The 22401-nt window shown below is 48.2% G+C and overlaps 2 protein-coding genes across 5 annotated transcripts in view; one reads left to right on the forward strand and one right to left on the reverse strand.

The window, feature by feature from the left end:
• Positions 1-5563, reverse strand: part of LOC105492137 (zinc finger FYVE-type containing 19) — a 7219-nt gene extending 1656 nt beyond the window's left edge. The window contains exons 1-7 of one of the 2 annotated variants that reach the window (XM_011759099.3): positions 5365-5496; positions 4003-4124; positions 3785-3835; positions 3273-3391; positions 3027-3172; positions 2489-2594; positions 76-279 (exon numbers count right to left, since the gene is read on the reverse strand). In XM_011759099.3, coding sequence (XP_011757401.1) covers positions 76-279; positions 2489-2594; positions 3027-3172; positions 3273-3391; positions 3785-3835; positions 4003-4124; positions 5365-5418 — 802 coding nt within the window. In that variant the 5' untranslated portion in view covers positions 5419-5496. Of the gene's footprint in view, positions 1-75; positions 280-2488; positions 2595-3026; positions 3173-3272; positions 3392-3784; positions 3836-4002; positions 4125-5364 lie in introns of both variants that reach the window. The other variant, XM_071067080.1, reaches the window with a different exon arrangement.
• A 190-nt stretch (positions 5564-5753) lies between these two features.
• The window catches only part of LOC105492122 (DnaJ heat shock protein family (Hsp40) member C17), a 45068-nt gene continuing 28420 nt past the window's right edge, over positions 5754-22401 (forward strand). For 2 of the 3 annotated variants that reach the window (XM_011759064.3, XM_011759071.3), the window contains exon 1: positions 5795-5874. In XM_011759064.3, the coding sequence (XP_011757366.1) occupies positions 5797-5874 (78 nt within the window). In that variant the 5' untranslated portion in view covers positions 5795-5796. Of the gene's footprint in view, positions 5875-22401 lie in introns of all 3 variants that reach the window. The other variant, XM_011759082.2, reaches the window with a different exon arrangement.

Consider the following 22401-nt stretch of genomic DNA (forward strand, 5'->3'; position numbering starts at 1 on the left):
CCAGCACCTGACTCAGCCCTGCCAGGGAGGCCTTGACCAAGGGACACCAGTGAGCAGCTGCTCCCCAGCCTTCACCTCTCTCGGGGTCCTGTCCCCGCAGTACGGCCAGTCGCTTGGCCAGGGCCAGAATCCGTTCCTGCCTCGTGTTCTCCTCCCGCAACTCAAGTGCTGCCTCAGCCAGCAGTCTGCTCTTCTCCGCCTCCAAGGACCAGCTGGCCTGCTTCTTGGAATTAGTGCTCCCTGGGCCACCCTGGTTGAGGTCATTCTGGAGAGAGGCAGCTGGAAGGGGTAATGCCATCAGAGAGGCAGAGACTTCCCAAGATCTCTCCTCAGAAGCCAGTGAGCCCATTTCTCAATGCTTTCTTGCTCTTAAATAATTTTCTTTTTTTTTTTTGAGGCGGAGTCTCGCTCTGTCACCCAGGCTGGAGTGTAGTGGTGCCATCTCAGCTCACTGCAACCTCTGCCTCCCGGATTCAAGCAATTCTCCTGCCTCAGCCTCCCGAGTAGCTGGGATTACAGGCACATGCCCCCATGCCCAGCTCATTTTTGTATTTTTAGTAAAGATGGGGTTTCAACATGTTGGTATCCAACTCCTGACCTGTGATCCACCCACCTCGGCCTCCCAAAGTGCTGGGATTACAGGCGTGAGTCATCACGCCCGGCCTTTCTCAACCCTTTCTAATCACAGATCATCAGCTTTTTGCTCAGCACTAGAGCCTATGGTTTCTATTACAAATAAAATCAGTATTCCTCCATTTTCCCAAATGTAAAAAACTAGTAATCTTAGCCATGTCTTTTCCAACCACATCCATCCCCATCTACCTGATATTTTAACAGTCTGTCCTAAGGGTGGGTATCCTATGGTTTGAGAATCACTGCCCTAAAGGAACAAGACATGATGAGGCCAAGGTTCAGTCAGTCTCTTTGCCTTTCAGGGCAGGAATTACCATTTCCTGGGATCAGCACAGAGAGGGCAATGAAGCCAAGACCTTGTATATCACTGGGCAGGAAGAATTTTACCAGATTAGGTGTGGCTCTGACACAGTCACCTTCAGTTTAGTGTTTCAGAGCAAGAGGTTTAAAATTACAGCTTAGGTTTAAGTCTCATCTCTGTAGCTTAATGTCTGTGTGACCTTGGTCAAGTTCCTCAAGCTTACCAGGCCTGTTTCCTCATTTATAAAAAAGAACAGTATATACCTCATAAGATTTTTTTTTTTTTAAACAGGGTCTTGCTATGTTGCCCTGGCAAGTCTTAAACTCCCAGGTTCAAGCTATCCTCCCTCCTGCCTCTGCCTCCTTAGGTGTTTAGGATTACAGGCATGAGCCACCACACCTGGCCTCCTAAGATTATCAAAGCTATTCAATGAGATTGTGCCTCTAAAGCAGGATTTCTCAATCTTAGTTCTCTTGACACTTTGGACTGGGTAATTCTTCATTGTGATGTGCTGTCCTGTGACACAGTAGATTTAGTAGCATCCCTGGCTTCTATCCTCTAGGTGCCAGTAATATCCTGAGTTGTGACAACCAAAAAGTCCCTAAATGTTGCCACAAGTAGCCTGGGGGCCAAAATCATCCTTTGTTGAAAAACACTGCTCTGGCCGGGCGCGGTGGCTCAAGCCTGTAATCCCAGCACTTTGGGAGGCCGAGACGGGCGGATCACGAGGTCAGGAGATCGAGACCATCCTGGCTAACACGGTGAAACCCCGTCTCTACTGAAAAATACAAAAAACTAGCCGGGCAAGGTGGCGGGCACCTGTAGTCCCAGCTACTCCAGAGGCTGAGGCAGGAGAATGGTGTGAACCCGGGAGGCGGAGCTTGCAGTGAGCTGAGATCCAGCCACTGCACTCCAGCCTGGGCGACAGAGCAAGACTCCGTCTCAAAAAAAAAAAAAAAAAAAAAGAAAAACACTGCTCTGAAGCCTTCAAACAGCACTGTCCAACAGAATGTTCTATGATGACAGAAACATTCCATATCATGTTCTATATCTGTGCTGCCCAAGATGGCAGCCATGAAGCCCATGTGGCTACTGAGCATTGAGATGTGGCTGGTGCTACTAAATAGCTTCTTCCTCCTTATCAACATCATGATTGCAGAGAATATTCACTGAGTACTCACTATGAGTCAGATACCATCCCAAGCACTTATTGGATTATCTCATTTACTCCTCGTGATTTCCCTGAGGTAGGTTTTTCCATACATAACTTCATTTTACACATGAGGAAAGTGAGACTTAGGTCAAGTAACTTGTCCAGCATCACACAGCTAATACGTGGTAGAACTGGGAATCACTGTCTGACTCTAAAGCCCGTGCATTTAAACACTAGACTTACACTGGCTCCCTTTGGAGTAAGCACTCAATGAATCGTAACTCTTACAATGTTGATCACGCTCTGATTTACATTCATCTCCCAGAGGGTGGACAGCAGAGCCTCTCCAGTCTGGGGAAAGAGGTGGGGCAGATTCCTAGGGAGCCAAATGGAGGGGTTACCTGGGCCTCCTCCTTTCCAGCTGTCGATAGCCACCTCAGCTGCCAGCTGCGTTAGCAGATCCTGTGTCTGCTGGGCTTGGGTCCTGTTGTCTGGTGTGTGATGTGCCTGTCCAGACGAGGAAACCTCAGTGGAGAGCAGGGGTAGCCCAGAAGCAGTCTAGGTCAGGGATGGATGCTAAGGAGTTCTCAAAGCCCAGGGAAAGGAGAAGGATCCACGGCCCACATAATCAAGTAGGTCTGGCAGTCCCCAACAGGACTGAGGGGCCACTTTTTCCTGCCCTACCCAATTGTGCTGTTTGTCCCTGGTCCCCGGGTCTGGTAGCAGGCCTGAGGATCAGGAGGTAGGGGTGGCAGGCTTTGCCAACTCCTGCAAAGTACATAAAATACAAAGGTTGGTGCAAAAGTAACTGAGGTTTTTGCAATTAAAAGTAATAACAAAAACTGCAATTACTTTTGTACAACCCCAATACCTGTGTCTGGGCATCTGCTGGGTCCTCCCCCTAGCACTCCTGCTTCTCTCCTAAGCCATAACACTCACCGGCTGGGGGGTTTGAGAAGGTAGAACTCTGCCCTGCAACGCCGCAAGTCGTGCCTCCATTTCCCGGGTGGAAGGGATGGAGCCCTGACGTTCATCCTTTAGCGCAGCCAGTCGTGCCTCTATCTCTTCCTGTGAGGGGACTAACTCTGCAATTGGCACGGAGGGAGCCTTGTAAGGGCCAGAGGCATCTCAGTCCCAGAAGCCCTGGACTGTGTCCTCTAGGCAACCCCATCTGCCCCCGCTCACTGGGCTTGTTCTCCTGGCGGAGTCGTGCTAGGCGCTCAGCAATCATCTGGTCTTGTCGGGTCAGTCCCTGGCTCTGGGAAGTGCTGGGCTTCTGCCTGGCTTCCAAGGCTGCCACACGCCTGGCAGGATATGAGATAGAGGCTCTTGAAGAAGGCAGAGGGGAAGAGTGAAGGCACCCACTCACTGTTTCCCATTCAAATCGAATCATTTCTGGGCACCTAGGGAGGCCTCCAGTGGGCAATCTGCTGTGCCCCTCACTCATGCCACCCTGCAGCCCAACCTGGCTGACCAGCCAGAGGGTCTAGCTGAAAGGACAAGCTATACCTAGTGCCTGTCCTGGAGAGAGGGCTGAAGAGCTGCTTTAGAAGCCCAAGAGGGCAGTGAGGAGCTGGAGAGGAGAGCATTCTCCTGATTCTGTGCTCATTCCATCTAGAAGATTCGGGGAGGGTCTTTCCCTATGGCTCCCTTAGCCTTTCCCCAACCCTCTTTGTCTTTTTCTCTTCAGCACTTACTTCTTATAGTTCTGAGGTGGTGACCACTTGGAGGCATTGGCAGAAGATCCTCTACAGAGAGGAAATCTAGTGTTATAAGTCCTGCCATCCCACCAGGTAGTGCCCCCCACTCCAAACACTTCCTCGGCTGACTCTCGCCACAGAGTACAAAGCTGTGGGGGCTGGCCAGATGCCCACTGCCATACTTGACTGAACTTTCACCCATGCCTGCCTCTCACCTGGTCAGGACCTCGTGGCATTGCTTGCAGACTTTCTGTTGGGTGTTCCCAGTCCGAGGCACTGCTGCATTGAAGCTTAGGCAGCCTGAACAAAAGGCCCTGCCACAATTCTTACAGCCATACTACAAGAAACATGAAACAGGAGATCCACCTCTCACCTGCCCCTGCAGGCTGTTCCCAGGGACTCTCCAATCTTACACACAGAGAAGTCACTGAAGTTATGGCCAGCTGCTGGGAGGAGGAAGAGGAGTGGGGCCCCTAAGGCCTAGGGGTAGAGAGTAAAGCAATTCCTCGGTTTCCAGCATCTTATTCAAGCCAAATGAAGGTTTATACAAAATTCCCATGCTTTCTACCCTGTCTTCAATTCCCTGACCCAGGGGTGTAGAAGGCAGATAGATAAAACCAGTATTTCAGGCCACTGACTCTTCCACAAAGGAGAATCAGAGACTGGGCAGAGCCCATGCCTCCTCTGCTCTTGCAGAGATGGAGGGAGGCTTGGCTCAGGATGGGCTAACAATAGCCTCCATTTATTAAGCACTTACTATGTACCAGGCACTAAACCCAGTACTTAACATTCATCATGTGATTTATTCCTCACAATTTACACACATTATTTTACTTAATCTTGATGCCAACCGTGATTATACTTGTTTCGAGAGGAACAGAGGTCCTTTTACCCAAACCAAGGTCACCCCCTCAGTAAGATAGCAGATCTCAGATTTGAACCCTGACTCCAAAATCCAGGTTGGTAAACGCTACACAGTCCTGCCTTCCTACATGATACTAATTTACTCCATCTGGTTCCCAGCATCTCCTGGTCAGAATCCCTAGCCACAACTGAGGCAGAGGGGGCCTGCAGTTTACTAGAGGAATCTGGCAGGTCTGTGATAAGGACAGGACAGCTACCCTTCACCATGGTGCCCCTGAATCAGGAGGAAGTGTGGTAACCGAACTCGAGTGACCTGGAGAAGGGCGGGCTGCGGGATGGGGAAGGTTCAGAGCGGAGAGAGTAACGGGCTTGGTGTGATAGACACCGCGCTTCGGAGGGGCAGGGTGGAGAGGAAAAAACCGCCAGATGCTACACTGGGCCGACAGAAAAGAGTAGCGTTGCAAAAATGACGGCAGCGCGCTTTACAGTTTATAGGGAACTCTCAACCTAAAGCACTTCAGTGGACCCTCACATAAACTCAGAAAGCGAGGGAATGTTAGTCCCATTTTACAGAAATGGAAACTGAGGATCAATGACTTCATCAAAACTACATAGCTGGAAAGGGGCCGTAAGACCAAGTTTTGGACGTTAAGTCCCGCGCTTTTCCCTCCTCTCCTCCCTGGCCCTGCAGCTTTCGGGGAGGGAAGACTCGCCTCCTTCTTGAAGAGGGTGAACTTGACAGCGCAGCCGTAGCACCTACTCTCCATGGTGGCTCCCAGCACCGCAGGATCTGCAGAGTTGAAGTCACGCCGGCCAAGTCCTAGGCCCCTTGTACCCTCACCCCAGCTCCGCCCTTCCCTTCCCTGCCCTGCCACGCCCTGCCCCGCCTCACACGCCCACTGGCACTGTCCGGCCGCGACCTACAGCGGGGAATCCGCACGCTCCCCTGCAGCCAGCGTACGGCAGCGGCGGCAACGGGGGCTGCTGGGAGTCGTAGTTCATTCACGACTGCCAGCCTCCCTCAGAGTCAGTCAAGCCTGACCCAGAACACAATTCCCAGAGGGCTAGGCGCCACTCGGAGCCGGCAGTCCCCACGCGCGCTTAGACTCTTGGGAGTTGTAGTACGAATCCGTCAGGCCAGAACCATGGCAGTGACCAAGGAGCTCTTACAGATGGACCTGTACGCGCTGCTAGGCATTGAGGAGAAGGCAGCGGACAAAGAGGTGAGAATGGTGGCGAGGAAGGCTGATCCTGAGAGGTCTGGCGGCCCTTCCTGTCCTAGCGCCAGGGCCGCGGCTGGTATCCGCTCTCCAGGTTCATTCGGGTCCTGGGCGGGGAGCGAGGGTCGGCCCTATGCCCTCCGCAGCGGGCTCCCAGACATTTCCTGGACGGTCCGAGGGCCTCAAGAGGAAGCGGGGAACAGAGGGCTCTTCGCGCCGGGTGGCTGTGCTCTCCCTGTGGCCTCTGTCTGCTAGAGGCCGCGGGGTGAGGCTGCGAGGGAACGCTAGCCTCCTCTGCGCTTGCGCAGTCTCGGCCTCCGTTTCCGCTTCTGCCTTGGCTGTGACAAGAGGTGCCTCGTTTCAGTCTCTTCTGCAGGCTGATTTAATTCCTCCACTTAGAGCCTAGGGCGAAAGAAAAGTCAGATCTCAAGGCCTCTCCACTCCCTTTTCATGCCCCCTTGCCAATGTGACCGATGACCCTGCTGTCTCTATTTTCTTTTCCACTCTAGCCCATTGATTCTTTTCAGGTAGCTGATGCCCTTCTCAGCATGTGCTCGTTAGTGGGCTAAAAGCAGGAGGATCAGAAAGTTAAGGCAGACGGCCTAGAGTTCCATGCTACCTTAGGTGTTGATAGAAGATGCCAGGGAGTGAAACACTGATCAAGCTGGATTTAGGATTTCTGTTATCTCCCCCTGGATCATGGTGGTAGTTTTAACAATATAGGGAGAGGCGTTCATCAAATGAAAATTAGTGCCCAACTGAGCCGAGATCGCGCCACTGCACTCCATCCTGGGCGGCAAAGCAAGACTCCGTCTCAAAAAAAAAAAAAAAAAGTAAAATTAGTGCCCATTAGGCCGGGTGAGGTGGCTCACACTTCTAATCCCCGCACTTTGGGAGGCCGAGGCGGGTGGATCACGAGGTCAGGAGTTCGAGACCAGCCTGGCCAATATGGTGAAAGCCCGTCTCTATTAAAAATACAAAAACTAGCCAGGCGTGGTGGCACGCACCAATAGCCTCAGCTACTCGGTGGGCTGAGGCAAGAGAATCGCTGGAACCCGGGAGGTGGAGGTTGCAGTGAGCCAAGATTGTGCCACTGCACTCCAGCCTGGGTGACAGAGCGAGACTCCGTCTCAAATTAAAAAAAAAAAAAAAAAGGAAAAAAGAAAATTAGTGCCCACTATTGTCCCTGTACTTCTGAGCTGCCCTGCTCATGGGGTGAGTGAGCTTTTGAGAAGAGGAAGCTCTGGGGCAGAAAATCAGGGAGACCCAGAGGGTCCCTGAGAGATGCTGTCAACCTGCACAAATCTGTCCCCTGCAGCCGCAGTTGAAATCAGAAGTGGCCATGGCATGTCTATGAAGCATCAAAAGCATCTGCTCCACCTCTCTCATGTTTTAATATTTTAGGATTAATAATTCCTAACACCTGTATAATGCTTACTATGTCCTAGACAGTATTTTTTTTTTCCTGGATTGTATTCTAAGTGCTCTCCGTTTGCAAATTATTATTTTAAAAATTCTTTATTTATTATTATTTTTTGAGATGGAGTCTTGCTCTGTCGCCCAGAGCTGGAGTGCAGTGGCGCAATCTCAGCTAATTGCAACTTCTGCCTCCTAGGTTCAAGTGATTCTCCTGCCTCAGCCTCCCGAGTAGCTGGGACTATAGGCATGCACCAGCACGCCTGGCTAATTTTTTTTTTTTTTTTTCCGTGATCTTCCCACCTCGGCCTCCCAAAGTGCTGGGATTACAGGTGAGAGCCACCATGCCCTGCCTGCATATTATTTAATTAGTACTTTATTACTAGTGGGAAATTATTTGAGACATTTCACCCAAGATCCGAGTGGGAAATCTGGAGTTTTGGGGTTTTTTTTTTTTTTTTTGAGATGGAGTCTCACTCTGTTGCCCAGGCTGGAGTGCAGTGATGCAATCTTGGCTCACTGCAACCTCTGCCTCCCAGGTTCAAGGAATTCTCCTGCCTCACCCTCCTGAGCAGCTGGGATTACGGGCATGTGCCACCATGCCCAGCTAATTTTTGTGTTTTTATCAGAGACAGGGTTTCACCCTGTTGGTCAGGCTGGTCTTGAACTCCTGACCTCAAGTGATCCACCAGCCTTGGCCTCCCAAAGTGCTGGGATTATAGGCATGAGCTACCGCGCCCAGCTGAAATCTAGAGTTTCTAACCCTGAACTTGAGAACTCCTGAGGAAGTCAGTTGGAAGCCATTCTCTATTAATTAGAGAAGTTACATAATCAGATTTTCTTTTTTTTTAATTCTAGTTTTTGAGAAAAGATCTCTCTCTCATTCAGGCTGGAATGCAGTGGCACAATCACAGCTCGCTGCAGCCTCGACTTCCTGGGCTCAAGTCAACCCACCTCAGCCTCCCATGTAGCTGGGACTGCAGGTGTGCATCATCATGCCTGGCTAATTTGTTTTGTGTGTGTGTGTGTTTTTCTCCCAGAGATGGGGTCCAGCTGTATTGCCCAGGCTGGTCTCAAACTCCTGGGCTCAAGTGATCCTCCTGCCTTGGTCTCCCAGAGTGCTGGGATTGCACGTGTGAGCCACTGTGCCCTGCCCATAATTGGATTTTAAAGAAAGTATTCAGCTGAATGTGATGGCTCACACCTGCAATTCCAGCACTTTGGGAGGCCAAGGTGGAAGGAATGCTTGAGGTCAGGAGTTTGAGACCAGCCTGGGAAACATAGTGAGACTCTGTCTCTCCATATATATAAAAAACAAAAAAAAAAAGCTGGGCAGGGTGTTACACGCCTGTAGTCCTCACTACATGGAAGGCTGAGGTGGGAGGATCACTTGAGCCTGGGAAGTTGCAGTGAGCTATGATTTTGCCACTGCATTCCAGCCTGGATGACAGGGTGAGACCCTGCCTCTCTTAAAAAAGAAACGAGAAAAGAAAAGAAAAGAAAAAAGGAAAGAAAAGAAAATTCAACTCTAGTCTGCATAATGAAAATGGGTGGGGGTGGGAGGAATGGAAGAGCTGCCACTAGGGGGTCAGGTGGGGCTGGTGTCTAGGCAAGAGACCAAGGTCTGAGCTGGGCAATAGTGACTGGGATCCAGTTCTAACTCAGATGAGATAAGGGATATGTGTGAAGCCTCTTTATAAAGCGTAACAGGTGCTGTTCCTGCCTTTTAGTAGGAGAGGCAAGATTCATGCATACAAGGGAGACATGGTAAGTTCCTTAAGAGGGGTACAAAGTGCTGTGGATGTTCAGTGTAGGCTGAGATTGCTTTTAGTTTGAGAGAAGGGATAAAGGAAGTAGAGAAGGTATTTGGGGCCTTGAAGAATGAGAAGAGTTTGGACATGTGGAGGTGGAGGCAGGGCATTCTAAGAAAGCAAATGTATATATTAATACGTACAGTCTATTTTGGAGCATAAGTAGGTGGCACCCTCAAAGAGGCCTTACCTATTTTTCTTTTTCATAGCAGCCAGTTCTCCTTTCTAGCACTTATTCCCATTTGCACTTTGGATACACTGGCTAGCTTCATGGCAACAGACACTTTTTGGTAGAAAACAAGAGAGACCTAGGCCCTGGTGTCCCCTCACCATGGTTTAATACCTGTCATAGCCAACCTAGGTTGCTGTCATAGGGCAACCTAGAGGATACACAAATATTTCAAGTGTATACAAGGAAGAACTCCTAAACTGGTTGTCCAAATAGCCTGGGAGTTCTCAATTTGGCCTCTACAGAAAGTCTCCAGGAACTGGGTGAAGGAACCTCTGAAAATCATGTGTGATATTTTTTATGTATTTATTCTGGAGGAGAGGGGGACATTTTTTTTTCTTTCTTTTTTTTTTTTTTTTTTTTTTTTTTGAGGCAGGGTCTCTCCCTGTTACCCATGCTGGAGTCAGTGGCATGATTACTGCTCACTGCAAACTCCTCCTGGCCTCAAGCAATCCTCCCACCTCAGCCTCAAAAGTAACTGGGACCACAGGTGTGCACCACCATGCCCGGCTAATTTTTGTATTTTTGTAGAGATGGGGTTCCACCATGTTGGCCACGTTGGTCTTGAACTCCTGGGTTCAAGCAATCCTCCCACCTTGGCCTCCGAAAAGTGTTGGGATTATAGGCATGAGGTACCACACCTGGCCAGAGGAGGGAATTTTAATTCAAAAAAGGTTAAAGAAGCCCTGATGGAGGCCAAGCTCCTTGTGTTACTGATGGTGAAACTGCGGCTCAGAGAAGTGGGTTAGTGGCAGAATTGAGACTAGAACCCTGATGCTCAGGCCTCTGCTCCGTCTACTAAGGCTCCCTGGCCCTGTCCAGTGCGGTTCAGTGGTAGTGATGAGCACCACTACCAAATTTAACTTGTGTTCAGACTACTTCTCTGAATCCCTAATCCATGTATCTATCTGCCTGTTTGATCCCTCCATTTGGATGTTTCACAGCAGTCTAAATCTTACTACATCCAAAAATTGGTCAGGCACAGTGGCTTATGTCTAATCCCAGCACTTTGGGAGGCCCAGGCAGGCACATCACCTGAGGTCAGGAGTTTGAGACCAGCCTGGCCAACAGGGTAAAATCCCATCTCTACTAAAAATACAAAAATTAGCCAGATGCAGTGGCACGTGCCTGTAGTCCCAGCTACTGGGAGGCTGAGGCAGGAGAATTGCCTGAACCTGGGAGGCGGAGGTTGCAGTGAGCTGAGATCAAGTCACTGCACTCCAGCCTGGGTGACAGAGCTAGAATCTGTCTCAAAAAAAAAAAAAAAAAAAAATTGAACTCTTTCAAGTCTCTCTCCAAACCTGCTCCTTCCTTGGATTTCCCTATCTTTTGGCACCACCATCCATCTATTCAAGCTAGGAACCTGGAGTCATTCTCAGTACCTCCCTGTCCTCTCACCCATGCCATCTAGAACATCACCGGGTCCTGATGAGTCAGGCTCCCAAATAATCCTCAAACCTGTTCACCCTCTCTGTCTCCACCACCACCACTCCAGCCCAGGCCCCCATCCACTCAGCCGAATGTTTCAAGGAGCCTGCCAACCTGTTTCTGCTTTCAGCCTATTCCATTCTGATCTATTGGGCCTCTCCAGTTCTCCTCACAGAAAATGGAGTGACTTTGCTACTCCCTGAAAACCCTATTTAGCACTTTTAATAAAATACTCAATAGAATTTCTTAGCCCATTCTTACATTTTCCTCTGCCAGGAATGCTCTTCCTCCCCTTCTGCTAATCTGAGTTGCTTTCACTTGTCCTCCAGAACTCAGTTGAAATGGCATTCTCAGAGAAGCCTTGCCTATATTCTCTTTCATAGCAGCTGGCTTTTCTTTTTTCTAACACTTATTTCAGTTTGCATTTATGTATTTATTTGTGTGATTATTTGTCTCATACCTTAATGCCTTCTGCACTCCTGCTTCTGAGGACCAGATCTGATTCAGGCTCTTCCGTAGCAGCCCCTTCCCTGGTGACTGGCAAATAGTAGGTTCTCAATAAGTATTTGTTGAATGAATGAAGTAGTAGCTAAAGAGACCACTGCAACAACTTTACTTGACAATCAGGAGACCAAGGGCAGTCACTGCCTCTCTCAGGGCCTGACTTTCCCCAAATGTAAAATGAAGGAGTAGGGCAAACTACAGTTTGAGGGGACAAATGGCCCATGACCTTTTTTTTTTTTTTTTTTTTGAGACGGAGTCTCACGCTGTTGCCCAGGCTGGAGTGCAGTGGCACGATCTCGGCTCACTGCAAGCTCCACCTCCCGGGTTCCCACCATTCTCCTGCCTCAGCCTCCTGAGTAGCTGGGACTACAGGCGCCCGCCACTGCGCCCGGCTAATTTTTTGTATTTTTAGTAGAGACGGGGTTTCACTGTGGTCTCGATCTCCTGACCTTGTGATCCGCCCGCCTCGGCCTCCCAAAGTGCTGGGATTACAGGCTTGAGCCACCGCGCCCGGCCGACCTTTTTTTTTTGAGACAAGAGTCTCACTGTCACCCAGGCTGGAGTGTGGTGGTGTAATCTTGGCTCACTGCAACCTCTGCCTCCCGGGTTCAAGCAATTCTCTGCTTCAGTCTCCGGAGTAGCTGAGATTACAGGCACTCACCACCACACCCAGCTAATTTTTGTATTTTTAGTAGAGACGGGGTTTCACCATCTTGGCCTGGCTGATCTTGAACTCCTGACCTCGTGATCCACCTGCCTCGGCCTCCCAAAGTGCTAGGATTACAGGCGTAAGCCACCACACTCAGCCAACCTTTTTTTTTTTTAATGGTTTATGTGCTAAGAATGGTTTTTACATGTTTAAATGGTTGTAGGAAAAAAACACAGCTCGACAACCAAAAAACAAACAACTCAGTTAAAAAATGGCCAAGCCAGGAGTTTGAAGTTACAGTGAACTCTGATCATGCCACTGTGCTCCAGCCTGGGTGACAGAGTGAAACTCTGTCTGTAAAAAAATTTTTAAAAAAGGAGGGTGGTGGGGGCAAAGAACCTCAATAGACATTTCTCCAAAGAAGATAATACAGGGCCGGGCGCGGTGGCTCAAGCCTGTAATCCCAGCACTTTGGGAGGCCGAGACGGGCGGATCACGAGGTCAGGAGATCAAGACCATCCTGGCTAACACGGTGAAACCCCGTCTCTACTAAAATATACAAAAAACTAGCCGGGCGAGGTGGCGGGTGCCTGTAGTCCCAGCTACTCGGGAGGCTGAGGCAGGAGAATGGCGTGAACCCGGGAGGCGGAGCTTGCAGTGAGCTGAGATCCGGCCACTGCACTCCAGCCTGGGCGACAGAGCAAGACTCCGTCTCAAAAAAAAAAAAAAAAAAAAGAAGATAATACAAATGGCTAATAAGCACATGAAAAGATGCTCAACTTCACTAGTCATTAGGTAAATGCAGATCAAAACCATTTTGAGTCCAGGTGCGGTGGCTCACACCTGTAATCCCAGCACTTTGGGAGGCAGAGGCAGGTGGATCACCTGAGGTCAGGAGTTCAAGACCAGCCTGGCCAACATAGTGAAACCCCATCTCTACTAAAAACACAAAAATTAGCCGGGCGTAGTGGCAGGCGCCTGTAGTCTCATCTACTTGAGGAGGCAGGAGAATCGCTTGAACCTGGGAGGCAGAGGTTGCAGTGAGCAGAGATCATGCCACTGCACTCCAGACTGGGCAATGGAGCAAGACTCCGTCTCAAAAAACAAACAAACAATGTTGTGATACCACTTCACACCCATTAAGATAGCTATTATGAGACAAAAAAAAAAAAGGCAGCCGGGCGCGGTGGCTCAAGCCTGTAATCCCAGCACTTTGGGAGGCCGAGACGGGCGGATCACGAGGTCAGGAGATCGAGACCATCCTGGCTAACACGGTGAAACCCCATCTCTACTAAAAAAATACAAAAAACTAGCCGGGCGAGGTGGTGGGCGCTTGTCGTCCCAGCTACTCCAGAGGCTAAGGCAGGAGAATGGCGTGAACCCGGGAGGCAGAGCTTGCAGTGAGCTGAGATCCATCCAGCCACTGCACTCCAGCCTGGGCGACAGAGAGAGACTCCGTCTCAAACAAACAAACAAAAAAGGCAAAAAAAACCCCTGGTGTGATGGCTTATGGAGAGGCTAAGGTGGGAGGATTGCTTGAGCTCAGGAGTTCCAGGCTACAGTGCGCTCTGATTGTGCCACTGCCCTCTGGCCTGGGTGACAGAGCGAGACCTTGTTCTAAAAATAAAAAGTAAAAAGAGAGAGAGAGAAATAAATGTTGGTGAGGATGTAGAGAAATTGGAGCCCTGTGCATTGCTGTGGTGCAGATACTGTAAGATGGTATGATGATTTCTCAAAAAATTAAACATAGCATTATCATATGACTCAACAATTATCATATGATTCATATGGTAATTAAATATAGAAGTAATATGATCCAGCAACAGAAACAAATACAAGACAACAAAGGAGAATATACAGCAAAGACCATATGTAGCTCCCTAAAATTTTTACTCTCTGGCCCTTTACAGAAAAATCTGCTCATCCTTGTTCAAGTTAGGGACAAGTTCCTTTCTGTACACTCTGCCTTTGTGTACACGAAAGTAGCCTTTCTGCAAATGTTCTTCCCTCGTATCACAACAAACCTAGCAGGCCAGAAGTGGGCTAAACACCACCTTTCATGGGGATTTAACAATCAGCCATTCTCCTTGTTCCCTGTCCAGCCCTAGAGGAGACAGGCAGGGCATGGTGTGGGGTTTTTTTGTGGGAAAGCCTTAAGTTGAGGACCTGGGTTTCGGGTGGAAGTGCTCCTGGGGAGAGGATCCGTCTCCTGCTAGAGCCTGAAGCAGCGAGCGCCAAATTCTTACACACACACTCACAAGGCGGGCACCACGCTGCCAGAATGAAGGGTTAAGTTGTAAGTTAACGCTGTTTGCAAACCTTCAAGAGAGATTCCAAAGTAATCTCAGGAATTAGCTGGGTGACTGCAGTGGCCTTTGAATCCTTTTCCTATTTCTGTTCTTGATCCTCTTGATCCTCTTCACACAGCAGCCAGAGTGAGCCTTTAGAATGTGAATCAGATTTTGTCACCTCTTGTCACAACTCCCAGTGGCTTCTCACCAGTCCTAGAATGAAATCGGAAGTCCTTCCCCTGGCCCATGTGGCTCTTATTGCCTGTCCTGCACGTTCCCTGCCACCACTCTCCCCTTTGCTCACTGTGCTCCAGCCACATCAGTCCTCCTGATATTTCCTACAACATTGTGATAAACAATATATTTAACACAAAATTTACTACTTACCATTTTCATCCTTTTTGATTATAGGATTCAGTGGCATTAAGTACATTTACATTGTTGTGCAGCCATCACCACCATCCATCTCTAGAACTTTTCCATCACTTTAAACTGAAACTCTATACTCAACAGTGATTCCCCGTTCCCTTCTCCCCCAGGCTACTGTGACCCACTCTTCTACTTTCTTTCTCTATGTGAATTTGACTATTCTATGAACCTCATATAAGTGCAACCATGCAATATTTGTCTTTTTGTGTAGGCTTATTTCGCTTAATTAACATCATGCTTTCAAGGTTCAGCCATGTTGTAGCATGTGTCAGAGCTTCCTTCCTTTTTGAGGTTGAATAATATTCCATTTTATGTATATACCACATTTCGTTTATCCATTCATCTGTCGATGAATATTTTGGTTGTTTCCAGCTTTTGACTATTGTGAATAATGCTAGTATGAATGTGGGTTAGAAATCTGTTTGAGCCAGGTGCCGTGGCTCACACCTGTAATCCCAGCACTTTGGGAGGCCGAGGCTGGTGGACTGCCTGAAGTCAGGAGTTCAAGACCAGCCTGGCCAATATGGTGAAACCCTGACTACTAAAAATAGAAAAACTAGCCAGGCATGGTGGTGGGTGCCTGTAATCCCAGCTACCCAGGGGGGCTGAGGCAGGAGAATTGCTTGAACCCAGGAGGCAGAGGTTGCAGTGAGCCGAGATCGTGCTACTGCCCTCCAGCCTGGGCAACAGAGCGAGACTCTATCTCAAAAAAAAAAAAAAAAAAAAAATCGGCTGGGTGCTGTGGCTCACACCTGTAATCCCAGCACTTTGGGAGGCTGAGGCAGGTGCATCGTCCAAGGTCAGGAGTTCAAGACCAACTTGGCCAACATAGTGAAACCCTGGCTCTACTAAAAATAGAAAAATTAGCTGGGCATGGTGGCGGGCGCCTGTAATCCCACTACTTAGGGAGTCTGAGGCAGGAGAATCACTTGAACCCAGAGGCGGAGGTTGCAGTGAGCCAAGATTGTGCCATTGTACTCCAGCCTGGGCAACAAGAGCGAAAGTCTGTCTCAAAAAAAAAGAAAAGAAAAGAAAAGAAATCTGTTTGAGTTCCTACTTTATGAATTTTTTGTGGTTATTGAAACAAGGTCTTGCTCTGTTGCCCAGGCTGGAGTGAAATTGTGCGATCACAGCTCACTGCAGCCTCAACCTCCTGGGCCCAAGTCATCCTCCCACTTCAGTCTCCTGAGTAGCTAGGACTACAGGCATGTACCATCATGCCCAGCTGATTTTTAAATTTTTTGTAGAGATGGGATTTTGCTATGTTGCCCAGGCCGGTCTCAAACTCCTGGCCTGAAGCAGAGTCCCTACTCTAATTTCTTGTGCTAGTGCGGTGGTTAATGCCTGTAATCCCAGCACTTTGGGAGACTGAGGCAGAATTGCTTGAGCCTAGGAGCTTGAGATCAGCCTGAGCAACATGGCGAAACCTTGTCTCTACAAAAAAGAAAAGAAGAAATTAGCTCATTGTGGTGGCACACGCCTGTAGTCCCAGCTACCCTACTCGGGAGGCTGAGGTGGGAGCATTGCTTTAGCCCAGGAGGTCAAGGCTATAGTGAATTGAACCACTTCACTCCAGCCTTGGTGACAGCAAGATTGGGTCACAAAAACAAAACAGTTCTTTTGAGTATATACCCAGAAGGAGAACTGCTAGATCATATGGTAATTCTATGCTTAATGTTTTGAGGACATACCAGCTTCCACAATGGCTGTGCCATTTAACCTTCCCACCAGCAATGCACAGGAGTTCCATTTTCTCCACATCCTTTCAACACTTAATTTTCTGTTTTATTTGGATAATAACCATCCTAATAAGTGTGAAGTGGGCCTCCTGTGATTTTTTCCAGCACACCTAACACATTCCTGATTTTCAGGGCCTTTACACATGCTAATCCTTCTGCTAGACTAATTCTTTCTCTGGGCAGTCATCCATCTCCCACACCTAATTCAGATTTCCATTCAAATATCATCTGCTCAGAGAGGCTTTTCCTGACCACCTATTTAAATGAGCTACCCCCACACCCTTATCTGCTGTATATTTCGAAGTAGATCTCACTACTACACATTATAGTACATGCCCATTTGCTTACCATTGCTCTCCCCATTAGAATGTAAAAAATCCAGGAAGGAAAGGACTTCCTCTGTTTTGTTTACTACAGTGTCTCCAGCACCTAGAACAATGCCTCGCCCTTGGTAGATGCTCAATAAATCTTTGCTGAATGATTGATGAACATGCATTCTTATTTTCTTGGGCAGTAATATTTTATGACGAAGTGAAGTTATTAGACTGAGAGTAAATATATTTACAAGCTTTTGGTTTATAATGCAGAATTGCATTTCAGAAAGGTCATACTGACTTATACTCTCACCCGGTAGGTAGGAAGTCGCCCATCTCTCCACTTGCAGCCCTGACTCTAGAAAGCAGCATGCTGTGTGCTTGGTGCCTTGCCCAGAGCAGGCACACACTGAACCTATTTTATTTTATTTTATTTTATTTTATTTTATTTTATTTTAGACAGAGTCTCACTCTGTTGCCCAGGCTGGAGTGCAGTGGCATGATCTTGGCTCACTGCAACCTCTGCCTCTCGGGTTCAAGTGATTCTCCTGCCTCAGCCTCCCAAGTAGCTGGGACTACAGGCGCCCACCACCACGCCCGGCTAATTTTTGTATTTTTAGTAGAGACGGATGTCACCATGTTGGCCAGGCTGGTCTTGAACCCCTGACCTTGTGATCCGCCCGCCCCGTTCTCCCAAAGTGCTGGGAGCCATCACGCCCAGCCCACACTGAACGTTTATTAAATCAAACTTGAGAGTGCCTGGTTCTTTTTCATTTCCCTTCCTTTTCTCCATGAGTGTTTTAGAGGAGGGTTGAAACATTTCCCTTAAACAGCATTTTTATTAAGTGCCTGTTTTGTGTCAAACTCTGAGCCTGGTGCTAAGGATACAAATGTGAAGAGAAGCAGTTTTAGGGCCCCCACATCTTGTCTGTTTCCATCTTCTCTGTCTCTTGCTCCCGGGGCCCATCATTTTGAAATGCAGAGGCTAACGTTGGCAGTTCTAGAAATTCGTGTTTTTCTTCCTTCCCTCCCTCCCTCACTTCCATCCCTTTCATCCCTTCTATCCCTTCCTCCCTGCCTTCCTTCCTTTTTTTGAGACACCATCTCCCTCTCCCACCCAGGATGGAGTGCAGGTGCGTGGTCATGGAAGCAATCCTCCCGCCTCGGCCTCCTAAAGTGTTGGGATCACAGGCACGAGCCACTGTGCCCAGCCTAGAAGTTTATGTTTTCTAATCAGTTGATGATTTCCTAGAGAGGATCTTGGTGCAGAAAATAACAGGTTTTCCAGAGAGGAGCAAGAGTCAGCTAAAAATACATATTAAAAATAAATTTACAGTGGCTCATGCCTGGCATCCCAGCATTTTGGGAGGCCGAGGCAGGGGCTCACCTGAGGTCGGAAGTTCGAGACCAGCCTGGCTGACACAGTGAAACATCTCTACTAAAAATACAAAAAATTAGCCGGGCTTGGTGGCAGGCACCTCTAATCCCAGCTGCTCAGAAGGCTGAGGCAGGAGAATCGCTTGAACCTGGGAGGCAGAGGTTGCAGTGAGCCGAGATCGCGCCACTGCACTCCAGCCTGGGTGACAGAGCAAGACTCCGTCTCAGAAAAAAAATAAATAAATAAAAATAAATAAATAAATTTAATAAAGAGAGTAACAGTTTTTATTTTTGTTTTTTGTTTTTTTAAAGATGGTCTCGCTTTGTTGCCCAGGCCAAAGTGCAGTGGTGCAATCATAGCTTACTGCAGCCTTGACTTCCTGGGCTCAGGTGATCCTCCCACCTCAGCCTCCTGAGTAGCTGGGCTTACAGGTGTGTGCCAGCATGCCAGGGTCATTTTTGTATTTTTTGTAGAGATGGGGTCTCACTATGTTGCCCAGGCTGGTCTTGAACTCCTGGGCTCAAGTGATCCGCTGGCCTTAGCCACCCAAAGTGCTGGGATTACAGGCATGAGCCACTGTGTCCAGCCGAAAGTAACAGGTTTTGTTTTTCTTTTCTTTTTTTTTTTTTTGAGAAGGAGTCTCGCTCTGTCGCCCAGGCTGGAGTGCAGTGACACAGTCTCCACTTACTGCAAACTCCGCCTCCCGGGTTCACGCCATTCTCCTGCCTCAGCTTCCCGTGTAGCTGGGACTATAGGCGCCCGCCACCGCACCCGGCTAATTTTTGTATTTTTAGTAGAGACAGGGTTTCACCATATTGACCAGGCTGATCTTGAACTCCTGACCTTGTGATCGGCCCGCCTTGGCCTCCCAAAGTGCTGGGATTGAAAGTAACAGTTTTTATAACTATCTTTAACGTGTGAGGCTAAGAATTGTTGCTTGTTGCATCTACCATGTGTTAAGAATAGATGGAAATCATGATACAGATGTTGGAATTGTAAATGTGCCTTCATAATTACCTTTGTACTTACTAGCAGTTACAGTTAAGAAAGTGGACTTTGGAGTCAGATTGTCTGGATACTTGCCCCATGACCTAGTTTGTGACCTGGAGCAAATATTTAACCGCTCTGTACCTTGGTTTCCTCGTCTGCAAAACAAAGATGATGATAGTCTGTCCTTGATAGCACTGTTTTGAGGCTTGATCCATGTAAGCATTTGGCACAGTACCTGGCACAGAGTGAACGCTCACTATGAGTCAGTTTTTGCTGTTTTCTTCGTGAGTCCATCTTCCTTACACTGTAAGCTTGAAAGTCAAATATAAATCGCCCCCAGCTTGTGTCCTCCACCTGAACCCCTTCTTTACTCACTCCATTCCTGACACATCAGTGCTGAGTCACCTAACAGCACACCAGTGATTCTCGATTGAGGCAGTGGTCCGGGTAGGAAGGTGGTGGAGGATCAAGTAGAACAAAACTGAAGATCACCAGAGTTCAACGTTTAGTTCACAGCAACAAATGAATGGAGTTCATCACCATGGACAAGGTACTGTTTGAGCATGGTGGAACTTAGAGCTGAGTGAGATACCACTTCTGACTTCTGGCAGCTCACACAGTTATATGCTCAGTGAACACTGAGGTACAATGAATGAGGTTCAGTAAGAGTATACAAGAAAATGCTGTAGGAATAAAGAGGAAGATGTGATTTATATGACTGGTGTTTTTGTGCAAGATCTTGAAGGGAGAAAAGAATATATTGCAGCAGTTAGAAGGGATCTTCATGGTCATTTACTGTCTTATTTTGTAGACTGGAGAATGGAGGTTCAGAGAGGTTACAAAATTTGTCCACGACCATCCAGCGAGTGAGCATCAACCTGAGACTAGAGCCCCAGTCAAGATCCTTTCCACTCTTGTGCAGCCCACATGTGTATTTCTGGGGGTCGCACTCTGTCTTCCAGGCTGGGACCACAGGAGTGCCCCATGCCTGGATAATTTTTTTTTTTTTTTTTTTTTTTTTTTTGAGATGGAGTCTGGCTCTGTCGCCCAGGCTGGAGTGCAGTGGCCGGATCTCAGCTCACTGCAAGCTCCGCCTCCTGGGTTTATGCCATTCTCCTGCCTCAGCCTCCGGAGTAGCTGGGACTACAGGCGCCCGCCACCTCGCCCGGCTAGTTTTTTTGTATTTTTTAGTAGAGACGGGGTTTCACCGTGTTCGCCAGGATGGTCTCGATCTCCTGACCTCGTGATCCGCCCGTCTCGGCCTCCCAAAGTGCTGGGATTACAGGCTTGAGCCACCGCGCCTGGCGCCTGGATAATTTTTAGAAAAATATTTTGTAGAGATGGGGTCTCCCTATGTTGCCCAGGCTGGTCTCGAACTCCTGGGCTCAAGCAATCCTCCTGCCTTGGCCTCCCAAAGTGCTGGGATTACAGGCGTGAGTCAGCATGCCCAACCTGCCTTTTTCTTCTATCTATAGCAGCCTTACCTTTCATTTGAAGCCCTTTGGAGGGTGTGTAGCTCACTCACCTTGGCAGGTAATTGCTTAGGGAAGCCAGATGCTTGAAAATGCATTTTGATTGTTTTTCAAGACTCAAAGCTTAAGTCTATTTATCAGGAAAACTACCAGGGAAACTTAATGTTGACATTTTCTGGGAGGGAGGTTATATTATAGCATAGAAATTACTGTAAGGAAAAGGCTGTTTTATCTTTAAGCTAGCTATTATCTCGGTACCACTAGCTACATATTTCTTTTATACCCTAGAAGGTGGTACATCAACATTGTTTCTTACAAATTTAAGAAGACTTGGTTTTTGAGGACAGAGGACAGACAAGGGCTCAAGGGAGCAACCAGGGCATGCCGATGTGGAGTGCCTAGCTTGACAGGGAGTGGGCATGGCCTAGGGTTTGCTGACAAAGGTCATAGGAGATGAATCTGAGAACTGTGTGTTTGGGCCTCTAGGCCCTAGGGTGGTTACGCTTGATTCTGTGGGCATCTGGGGGCCATTTCTGGATCTGAAGTGTGCCTGACGAGGTCTCCAAAGGGGGCCTTTCCCAGAGCCTCTTATATCTAGACCAGATGCTGAGGCCTTAAGGTTGGGTACTGAGCCTGTTTGTTTTGTTTTGTTTCAGGCGGAGTTTCGCTCTTTTTGTCCAGGCTGGAGTGCAATGGCACGATCTTGGCTCACTGCAACTTCTGCCTCCTGGGTTCAAGCGATTCTCCTGCCTCAGCCTCTCCAGTAGCTGGGATTACAGACGTGTGCCACCACACCCAGCTAATTTTTGTATTTTTAGTAGAGACAGGGTTTCACCATGTTGGCCAGGCTAGTCTCAAACTCCTGACCTCAGGTCATCTGCCCACCTCAGCCTCCCAAAGTGCTGGGATTACAGGTGTGAGCCACTACGACCGGCCGCCTGTTGTTTATTATTTTATTTTATTTTATTTTTTTGAGATGGAATCTCTGTTACCCTGGCTGGCATGCAATGGTGCGGTCTTGGCTCACTGCAACCTCCGCCTCCCAGGTTCAAGTGATTCTCCTCCCTCCGCCTCCCGAGTAGCTGGGTCTACAGGCACACGCCACAATACCCAGCTAATTTTTGTATTTTTAGTAGAAATGGGGTTTCACCGTGTTGGCCAGGCTGGTCTCAAACTCCTGACCTCAGGTGATCGCCTGCCTCGGCCTGCCAAAGTGCTGGGATTATAGTCATGAGCCACCACGCCCAGCCTTTTTAAAATTTTTTTGTAGCCTCAATATATTACCACATTATTTATTTATTTATTTATTTACTTATTTACTTATTTATTATTTTTTTAGAGGCAGGATCTCCCTATATTGTCCAGGCTGGTCTTGAACTCCTGGGCTCAAGGGATCCTCCCACGTTGGCCTTCAAAAGTGCTGGGATTACAGATGTGAGTCACCACACCTGGCCTATTTTTTTTTATTTAAGTTATTTTTTCCAAGCCTGGTTTCACCAAAGCTGTCTGGCTGAAGCTCTGGATTTTTGAAGTTACTTAGCTGCCTGTTAAGTCAAAAGGAATGATTCATTTGTGTTTGTAAGCTGTAAGCAATTCATTAGCATTCAAGATAATACCTCACATATTATATGACACCAAAGTGCTTTCACATAAATTATCTCATTTGATGTGACCTTCAAAACAAGCCTGTGAGGTAGGCAAGGACCATTGGCACCAGTTCATAGATGTGGAAACAAAGACTCCGAGAGTTTAAGTGATTGGCTCAGCATAAGGTGGCGGGTTATTGTAGAGCCCCTCCCCACACCTGAATTTTCTGTTTATTTGGAAAGAGAGCCTCGCTCTGTCGCCCAGGCTGGAGTGCAGTGGCGCGATCTCGGCTC

The sequence above is a fragment of the Macaca nemestrina genome, chromosome 7, assembly GCF_043159975.1.
Source record: "Macaca nemestrina isolate mMacNem1 chromosome 7, mMacNem.hap1, whole genome shotgun sequence".
Lineage (NCBI taxonomy): Eukaryota > Metazoa > Chordata > Mammalia > Primates > Cercopithecidae > Macaca > Macaca nemestrina.